The sequence below is a fragment of the Triticum dicoccoides genome, chromosome 1A, assembly GCF_002162155.2.
Source record: "Triticum dicoccoides isolate Atlit2015 ecotype Zavitan chromosome 1A, WEW_v2.0, whole genome shotgun sequence".
NCBI classification, from domain to species: domain Eukaryota; kingdom Viridiplantae; phylum Streptophyta; class Magnoliopsida; order Poales; family Poaceae; genus Triticum; species Triticum dicoccoides.
Genome location: NC_041380.1, coordinates 603,412,824 through 603,422,972, shown reverse-complemented (window position 1 = coordinate 603,422,972; position 10,149 = coordinate 603,412,824). Strand labels below are relative to the sequence as shown.

Here is a 10,149-nt window from a genome sequence, read left to right as displayed (position 1 = left end):
GATGGGTGCGAGGCAAAGAGGGGCGTTGGTTGCATCTGGTGAGAGGGGAGGGCGAGATGCTGAGATCCAGCTCCTCGCCGCGGGACGCGCCGACCTCGCCGCCGCCGTCGAGTCCAACGGTGGGTGGTTGTGGCTCTCCCTCGGATGGTCTTCTAACGATGCGCAGCCGTCGAGCGGCCCGGGCGTGCACCCTGACTATCCGCCCGAGGTGCGTGCTTCTGGCCTAGCACCGACCGCCTTCAACCACGTCGTCGCCACCTATAAGGTATGTGCTTGTGTACTTCTGACTCTCGACTAATTGATGAACATGGTACAATTTTTTTCAGGAACTTTTGTTGGGTTGAGTTTTATGTACGAGACAAGTATGTGTCATGAACTAACTTCAGATTTTTGGTTTAGAATGACGAGCATAACTATCCATGGTGGTATATATATATAGGCAGTGGCTCTGTCCGGCCCGGTGTGGCATATGCAGTCGTCCGTGTTGTGTGCTCTCGACTGCAATGCGTGTGGCGTGCGTGCGAAATGTGGGCCGGCCGACGTGCGTCTGTGTTCATGTGTGTGGCGCTATACTGGCAGAGGAAGCGGGCAGTTGCCGGCAGAGGAGGTTCAGGATTAGTATGGCACGATTAGGATTGCTCACTTGATTTGTTTGTTGTTTGGTCTGGATTAGTACAGCAATGCACTGATATTTGTTTTATGGTGCAGGAACTTCAAGACAACAAGGGGCATCAGGCTCTACACATTCATCTTTGATTTTCTCCCCAAATCTGAAATTGTTGGACCCCTAAATTTTAATCCCCTTGAGAAAGCAAGAGTATTCATGGAATATGGTCTATTGATGTTGACAAATTTTATTACAGCTGGGACTGGCAAAGTAAGTGCAGCGCTCACCATCGCACATATATTCAGGGAAAAATCAAACTTCAGTCAGAAGAAGATGACCAGGCAGGAGCTATATCCCTCTTGAAAGTTCAGGTATCTTCCTCTTGCATGTTGGTATGCTCTTTTTATTTGCACTGAAGCGTGGTTGTCATGCTATATCATGGAGAGAAGTGATTGCCTGGTACCTAGGACGACGGGTGTTCACTTCTTTATTGCTAATGGGTAAAATCATCCATCATGAATTTTCCATCTGAGTGGCAACGCTAGACAAGAGGAAGGTCCGGTAACTCTCATTCAATCCCTTTGGCCGTTTTCAGATTTCATACCTGTCGACGTTACTAGGGTCATGGGTTTGAGAGGCTATTTCATTTGTGGTCTGAGATGGAACATCTGGAGTAGGTCCCCGTGTTGGTTTGGTGGTCGGGATTGGGGTTGGATGGATTGCTGTCTCAAATTTGTTCGTTGTTGCGTAGTAATCTGTACAGCACAACTGTGACGGTGCCTTTCTGTTTGGTGATAGATGGAATTTTTTGTGCATTTCTCTTTGGTTAGATGAATAGATTGATTGTGATGACTTGTCGGCAATGCATGGCAAGGACAACAAAGCTGCTCCATCTGATAAATAAGAGTTAGAAGACGTAGCTGCTGTAGCATAAGAAGTTAAGAACCCGTCTCTACTGAAGTACCAGATGCATAAGTAGACCGATGCTTGTCGTTTCAGTTAATAGTCTGTCATGTTTTACTTGTCTGATAGTGATTATACTATGCCAGGATAGCAGTGCTATAAGTTAAGCAACATGTTTGTTAAAATTCGAATCTGTAGAAACTAGAAAGGATGGTGCGCTGTTCTTATCTAGCTATTGTTTTCTCATTGTTTCTTTTAGATCCTGACTTTTATTGATGGGAAGAGTTTAAGTGTGGGATTTATGTTACCAAATCCATTTGATCTACTGTTTGGCGCTGATTCAAATGCTCTTGATTTGGCTCTCCATTTGTTATTTGCATTATGTACCCCATGCTAATGAAAGGTAAGCTCGACAAACAAATTAGTGTAGATCCCTGTTTTCTGGGTAATTGGTATCATTTTGTGAGTCATTTGCCTTTCAGAGTTAGTGTGATGTAGAGTACTGGGTCTTGTACATTGTTACTGTTTCAGATTTTGTAACTTACAGAAGAGACGAGTAAGGCTGGTAATTAAGAACTTCCTGCAAAGAACTAACGTTTTAAGTTGGAGAGGGATGCCTACACGCCTGATTTAATAATAGCAACATTTGCAAGGATGCAAATGATTGGTTTCTATGTTGTTCCCTTTCTTACTTTACACAAATAACAATCTGGTGGTTCTCTTGTGGAGGGAAAACTCTACATGGTACGTAAGGCGAGGTCTGGGCATACAGGCTATCATTCTATTTGTTTTTAGAAGTTATTCAGTTGAAAAACCTTTATGCTTGCGGTTGGCACATCTCCTATCATCAGCTTAAGAAGGTATTTACTACAGCTAGAACTTATTATAAATATTTTCTTAGAGGTTGAAACGTCTATGCACATGAACATAAAAAAATTCTAGATGCATCTCTTTTAGTTTTGATTCTGCCAGCTTTCAGGGAAATAAACAATTTTTCTTAGAGGTTGATACTTTATTTTACATGTGTGGTTAGAACTTAGAACTAACAATTTAAGATAGTACCAATGCTGAGTGAACATGTAGTTGCTGTATTAGTTTCTTCTTTTCCCCCATCGATTTGCAGGTCGCTAAAGAGAAGCCTGCTGAGGTTTTCTCAAACTAAGGTCAAGTATGCTCCTAGACTCCTTGATATTTAATATCGGTTGTGATTAGTTCGTATGTGTTTTTATATATCTTGAAATAAAATAAGCAACTTGTTTTTTAATGACTAAAAATGGTGTATGTGGAATCCATCATCTTAAAAAGTATCCAGGATAATTCATATATGTTCGATAACTTGAATCCAGTAAGAGCTAATACTCATTATGTTCTTTTTGTAGCATATTGGATTGGACAGGGTGCTGTTTTGTTCGAAAGATTGGATTGGTGAGGGTATTTGGTTTTATGATGGCTAGGTTGATCAAAATCACATGGTCTTTTTTATATTGTGAGAAGAAAAAAACACCGGAACAGCTGATTGGCCATACCACATTTTTATCTGTTCTGCATATTTCACTCTTTATGCATTTCTGCGGGTTCATTTGGTATTTTTCTTCAGGTTAGTTGCAACAACTTCAAGCTGGTCTATGTTTATTTTGGCAGCCAACCTCTTATTGCCTTGCACGAATCTACTCAAAGCTTTTTATGTATTTTTGTCTTGAGAAGTCTATCTATACATCTAGGATATTCTATATAGCCATAATATATTTTCTTGTGACTATCTATGTACCAATATTGTGTCTACATAAACCTTGGTGTCTGATAAAACCTTAATGTAACTGTTTTGCAGGCTAAATGTTTGCAGACAGGGGAAACTGTTGCTATTAAGATGGTTTTTCAGGATAAGCACTACAAGAACCGTGAGCTTCAGACCAAACGCCTACTTGACCACCCAAATGTTGTAGGTCTAAAGCATGGTTTCTTTTCCAAAACTGAGAAGGATGAGCTCTTTCTGAACCTGGTTCTGGAGTATGTACATCACATTGTCGCGCTACATCCTTAACTCTCGCCCGAGCGGTGGTGCTGTCGCAACCTTTGCAAATACTCTGATAATTAGGTGGTGATCAATTGCTGATGGCTCTCTGTAGTGGCTTGGTGGTGGGAAGGAATAGGGCGGTGGAGGCAAGGCAGAGAGTGGGTGCTTCCCGCACTCGCCAGGCCATCCGTGATGCATCTAATATGTTAGCAGGTTTGCGCTGCGCTGGTGACTATCATATGTTTGTTAAAATGCATTTCCTTGTCAGTTTTGTATGTTTAATTTTTTTGAGCTGTAGTTACCACACAAAAGTTATAAACTGAGATGCGGAGATTACAATATTGACCTAGGTTCAGTTTAGTCTATTACGTGATCTGACATTGTTATCCATGATTTCCCTCATTTCTTTGTTTTGGCACATGTTCATTAACTAGATTATAGCCTAATTCAGGTTTTTTGTGCATTTAGTTCTAGATTGTTTTGATCTGAGTAAGCGACGCCTAGCTGTTCATTGATTTCTTGGCATTGTTTACTATCTCAATCCATGCCTGATACTGAATCTGAACGTTTCCATCTCTAGTACCACGACACGACATTGGCGGTGGCATCTTGGGGAAGAAGGGGATGACAATGGCTTAGAGAGGAAGATCACAATTGACAACTTGCAGCGTAGGCTGACAATGCTACCGTGGATACTCTCCTGCACTAGCTATTCAGGTATATTTATCTTCTGAATATGAAGTTCCATAGAATTATGGGCTTGGTGTTGCATGGTTGATAGAACCACTTCTCATTATAGTTGCATCACAGTTGTGATTTGGACAAGTTCATTTAAATAAATTATAAATTCTTAATGATTTATTTCGATATGCTTACATGCTTACTGATTTTGTGATTATTCATCATTTAGTTTTGTCAGTACTTGGTTTCTAGCACACGCTACCACAGTTGTTTTACAGTTTTTGGTATACTGCCCTTTTTTCACCGGTTCATGAACTGTTATGGTGGTTACCACTCCCTCCTGTCATGCAACTTAGTGATTTCATTCTAGCTGGCCATCCTACAGCAGTGCAGATGACCATACAATTCATTCCATGTTAATTTCTAAGATTAATGTACTCCCTCCGTTCCTAAATATAAGTCTTTGTAGAGATTTCACTATGGACAATATACGGAGCAAAATGAGTGAATCTACACTCTAAAATGCATCTATATACATCCGTATGTGGTCCATAGTGGAATCTCTACAAAGAGTTATATTTAGTAACAGAGGGAGTAGTACACAACATGTTACCTGAATTAGTAGAAACAACAACACACATGGTATATCAGTTTTCCATGTTTTCCTCGTACTGTGGGTATTGTAGCAGCAGTTGAAACTAAAAATGTTGGCTACTTTCCCTACTGTTTGATTAGTAGCTTGTCATTCTGGATATTGTATACGTTGACATTGAACTTGAGAGTGGTAAGTGTTCTCTAAGTGACAAAAAGAAGTCAGCACAACAAGAGAAGTCGGAGAAGCAATCGAAGAAAGGATGAAAACAAAAGAAAGAGAAAGTTGCATCTGTTCCTGAAAGGTTAGGTTTCCCTTTTGTGTTTTCTTTCTGTCAATATCATTTTCCTTTCCTTGTATTACTTACTGAACACCGGTTTGTTTTTGTTTCAGGAGAACACTCGATTACTTAATGAACATTGGTTTGATTTTGTTTCAGGAGAACACTGGGTGTTCATCTGAGTCTGCCATGGCCACCAGTAGCGATAACAAAGTTGCTGATATGGAGATGCTCTCCTGTCATGTATGCTATGATCCAGACCGCCTTCCCTGACTTTTGAACAACTTGTGATGTAATGTATCATCTACCTGGCTATCAAGTTGAGTGCTACTCCCGACAGTCACATGTAATGGACTTCATTTTCTTATGTTATTTATGAATAGCTCCTCGGTTTGATCTGCATGTATTACACCCTTAACCCAAAAGGCACGGGTTGAGGTGTTCCAGCAATTAAAGGGCGCACAGTTCTGCCTCAGGAGGCGCGCCTAGGGCGCGCCCCATCCACTAGTTACATACATACATATCAGCGTTGTGAGCTTTTAATCTTGCCTAGGTAAGCACCATACATGCAGCCATGCAATGCAAGGCCGATTAGCCTAAAGAAATACAATGCAAGACCGATTGATGCATGGACAACTTAGAGCCAGATAAAGGCACACGTACGTTATAGGTGTTTTTGATCGCTCCAGTTAGCATCCACTACCGATTTTCACGGCTGATACCTATAAGAACAATACAACTGTGAATTTGGAAAGAAAAAAAAATGCATGCACAAAACCTGGTGCAAGACATGCATAAGACCAGGAAAGAAGGATACGTGGGTCTATTCCAATATTATACCTGTGTAAGTTGTATCATATGAAGGAATAAAAACTGTGTTGCTCAACAATAATAAAAGACCAAAACAAGATATCACGTTAATTATGATGTTCATTATGCAAAAAATGTCATTTCGGTTCTTCTGAATGATACAGATCATTGTGTGGTAATCCAAAATAACAAGGGTATGACACGAGTGAGGCAAGGAGATGTTTCCAGAATCTTCAATAAGTATACATTTTTAGATGACATCTCTAGGAATACCTTGATAATATAATACATATGAAAATAAATCAATGTTTTTGATGTTTATTATCTAGGTGTTTAGACTTTATATTAACTCTAAACTGACATGAGCTAGGATCACTTTCTTACGGATAATTACAGTGCCACAATTTGGCCGACCATATTAGGAAAAAACAACAGGACCAAGATAGAAAAGCAATCTATCTGTACATGATGAGACTGAAGGAGAAAAAAAATATATTTTGGTAGAACTGTTGTAAACAACAAACAATGCCAAGTATGATTATACATTTAGTTGCGAAAAATATGCCATAGTATTCAGAAGATAAGAATGTTATTACTACCCCGGATTGTTCCCATAGTTTCGTTCTATTGACCCTTTTTGAGTACAAGCACTTATTCACATTCATCCCTAAAGAAAAATTATAACTCAAAAATATATAAATATGTCTCGACAGAAAAGATGTGCTTACAAAAGGATTTAAATCTTCTATATATCTCTTTGCTATTGTTAGAGATCTTGATTAGTTACATCTTGCAATGCATATAGTTTTTCTATACTTACGATAGAAGAGATGCCACTTCTTACAAGATATGAAAAACACCACTAGCGCAAAGTTTGATCAGTATAAAATTCTAATATCCTCAACAATATGGCATGTGAGAGAACGCTTGAAGTTTTATTGTTGTCCCTTGTATTGTTGTATGGAAAATATATTGAAATTTTCAGTTCAACTCACTTATATTCGGTTTGTGAAGTCAAGTTTGTAGTTTCATTTATGATGCACAAGATAAAATTATGTTGTGAAAGGATCATTGTGTAAATGAACAAAAAATGGTCCCAATTCTTCTTTAGACAGATCAAATAATATGTTCTTCAAATAAAAGGATAAGATATTGACTATGTAAATTACATTTTAAAATCCTAGCCCGTGCATCGAGCGGGCCACTTTGCTAGTTTTTATACAAGGCAGAATAATATGTACAAGAGCCCTAACGAGATGCGAACAACTCGTAGGGGGAACCCACGCAACGCCTACGCCCTAGCAACTATGGCTACTCTCTCGCGAAAGGATCTAAAGCACCAACTCCGCCTAGTGCGGCCTTCCTCCAATCATCTATCTCATCTAGGATCTCTGTCTTAAGTTGCGCAGCCGATCTTTGCCTCGATACATTGTTGAACACTTGTGCATTGCGCTGCTTCCAAAGGGCCCAAGCAATTAAAATCGTGATGGAGTTGAATCCTCTTCTAAGCTTGTCATTGAAGTGCCTCCTTTGGTCGAGCCACCATTGCAGGAAGGTGACATCAGTAGATGGGATTTGAATGTTGAGTCTCCAATCGTTGAAGCATGAGTGCCACACCTCTCTCGCATAGCCACAATGTGCAAGGATGTGGTCGGAATTGTCCTCGTCTTGCAGGCATGTGTAGCAGGCCGAAGGCGTGTCTTGGAGACCGTGCCGAGCGCGACTGTCAGAGGTCCAGAGGCGGTGTTGGCTAGCGAGCCACATGAAGATTTTGCACTTAAGTGGCGCCTAACTTCGCCAAATGCAGCCTGCGGTGGGGTTTTTCACTTGCCCCATGCAAAGCCACCTGTATGTGGAGCTTGCATTGTATCTTCCAAACATGTGACAAGGCCAAGTGAATTGGTCAGGCTCCTCCAAGTTCCTCTCCACTGTGTTGATGGCTTGGCATAGAGAGTAGACTTGCATGTGGCCCAAGAAAGAGAGCTCCCCTTGCACATCATGCGTCCAGGCATTATCACTGAGCACATCTCTCACTGTTCTCTTGTTTTTGTTCCTCGTGCTGACCATCTTGTGAAGTAACAGGGCGATGTCAGCAACCGCAGTGCCGTGAATCCAACGATATTTCCAAAAGAGGACTTTTGATCCCTCCCCCACCTTGATTTTGACGAAGCTGTTGAAGACCTCTCGTGCTTGATCATCCACTAGCATGCGTAACCCTTGCCAGGGCCTGCTCGGATCAGATCTTCTCAGCCATTCCCATGCTAGGTTCTTCACACCTAGGCCTCTAAATGTTGTAGGTTTGCAAACCGCGTCCCAAGCGACAAGGCATTGTCCACCATGACTCTTCTCTTTGCCAGCCCAAAAGAATGAGCGCATCCACTTGTTGATCTCCTCAAGGACCCAGACAGGTGGATTGAGCACTAGGAGCTGGTGGACCGGTCTTGCAGCGATCACCATTTTGACCAGGATCAATCTCCCAGGTCGCTGGATGAGGCCTCGTTGCCATGCCAGGATGAACTTCTTTGATCAAGGAGCGGCTGCCAATCCGCCCTTGTTAGCTGGTTGATTGCAAGTTGGAGACCAAGGTAACGGCATGGGAAGTTTCCCATCCTACATTGCAATATCGACTCCACTCTGTGATGATCGTTCTCGTTGTGCCTGATAAGAATCGCGTTGGATTTGCTGTAATTGATTCTGAGGCCAGAAGCTTCGCCGAAGATGTCGAACGTGGCCTTGACGAATGTGAGATCTTGCATAGTCGGTCTCAGGAACATCGCGAGGTCGTCAGCATATAGGGATAGCCACTGCGTGGCCGTGACGCCTCTGAACGAGTTGATGATTCCTTGCCTTTCTAATGATGGAGGTGAGGGAGTCCATGGCGATCACAAAGAGTAGCGACGAGACCGGGTCCCCTTGCCTTAGGCCCTTGGCATGATGAAATCGCCTTGCCGAGACTCCGTTAACCACCACACGAACGCTTGCTGAGTGGAGAAGGATCGAGATCCAAGTAATCCACCTCTGCCCAAAACGCCTTGCCCTTAGGTTCTCCAATAGGAACGACCAAGACAGCGAGTCGAACGCTTTAGAGATATCAAGCTTGAGAAACAGCCCCTCCTTTCTCCCGTGAAGTTTCCGGGCTAGCTGTCTGACCAGGAGGTAGTTGTCATGAATGTTTCTCCCCTTGATGAATGCCGATTGATTTATGGCCACGATCTCTCTGACATGCGAGGTCGAGCTCTGGTCGCGAGTAGTTTGGCAAAGTGTTTGGTGAAGCTATGAGGCAGGCTTATCGGTCGATAATCTCCAACTTCCAGGGCATCAGGTATCTTGGGGATCAGAACAATGTGCGCACGGTTGAGTTTATCGAAGCCTTCATCCATCTCCCACATACAGTTTCATCAGCGCGGCCATGATGTCTCCTTTAATGAAAGGCCAGGCGATGTGATAGAAAGCACCAATGAATCCATGGAGGCCTGGAACTCTATCGGCAGGGATCTCTTTAATCACGTTCCAAACTTCCTCTTCAATGAACATTAGCTCGAGTTCATCAAGATTGCACTCTGGGATCTAGAGGTACTCAAGGTCTATAGTGTTATCACGGGCTCCGGCCTTCCCAAGCAGGTTTTCGAAGGCCTCAGAAAAAACTTCCTCTTTTCTAACTTGGTCAGTGATGATTTCATCGCCTCTCTTGATGCAGGGGATGAAATTCTTGGCACGTCTGCTGTTGGCTACAACTTGGAACAGTTTAGTGTTTGCATCGCCATCCCTTAGCCAACGAATCCTGGATCTTTGCCTGTCAATGGTGTGTTCAAGAGATGCTAGGCCCAACAAAGAGAGCTTCAGTGTTTGTTGTAACCAAGTTTCCAGCAATGACAAGGGTCTCATCTCCTGAGCTCTATCGAGTCTCGCAATACCGAAAAAGGGTTTCCCCCCGCTTTGTATACAAAGCAACCAACCGAACCATCCAACGATAGATGCTGGGGCGGAAACAGCACAGTCACGCCCAAAAGAAAAGAAAGAGAAAATACAAGAGAAACCAACGCCGACAACGGCGGATCGACAAAGAAACGAAGAAGCCTCGTGGCCGCTGCACCCACCGGAGATCTCCCACCAGACTCCGAGCCTCCGAAGCACCGGTACCAATCAACAACTCCAAGAAGGAACGCGACGAAGACGACGCTGCTGCCAAGGGTTTCCCCCGGTACGGTGAGGGGAGAGGAAGGGTAACTCCGACGCCCTCCAGGAAGGTCTGGCGGCACCCA

General features: G+C 42.8%; 1 protein-coding gene across 1 annotated transcript; it reads left to right on the top strand.

Annotated features, from left to right (window-relative positions):
- Positions 1-2,171, top strand: LOC119349390 (protein FLOURY ENDOSPERM 6, chloroplastic-like). Its single transcript, XM_037617422.1, has 3 exons — positions 1-265; positions 709-978; positions 1,770-2,171. Exons 1-2 carry the CDS (start codon positions 2-4, stop codon positions 754-756), a joined length of 312 nt encoding a protein of 103 aa, XP_037473319.1. The 5' UTR covers position 1; the 3' UTR covers positions 757-978; positions 1,770-2,171.
- The last annotated feature ends 7,978 nt before the right edge of the window (positions 2,172-10,149 follow it).

What these genes read in the sequence shown, in the direction of transcription:
- LOC119349390 (XM_037617422.1), top strand. Translation starts at nt 2, where the DNA reads ATGGGTGCGAGGCAAAGAGGGGCGTTGGTTGCATCTGGTGAGAGGGGA. An exon ending in ACGTCGTCGCCACCTATAAG is followed by an intron (nt 266 to 708) that starts GTATGTGCTTGT and finishes TTTATGGTGCAG; the next exon opens with GAACTTCAAGACAACAAGGG.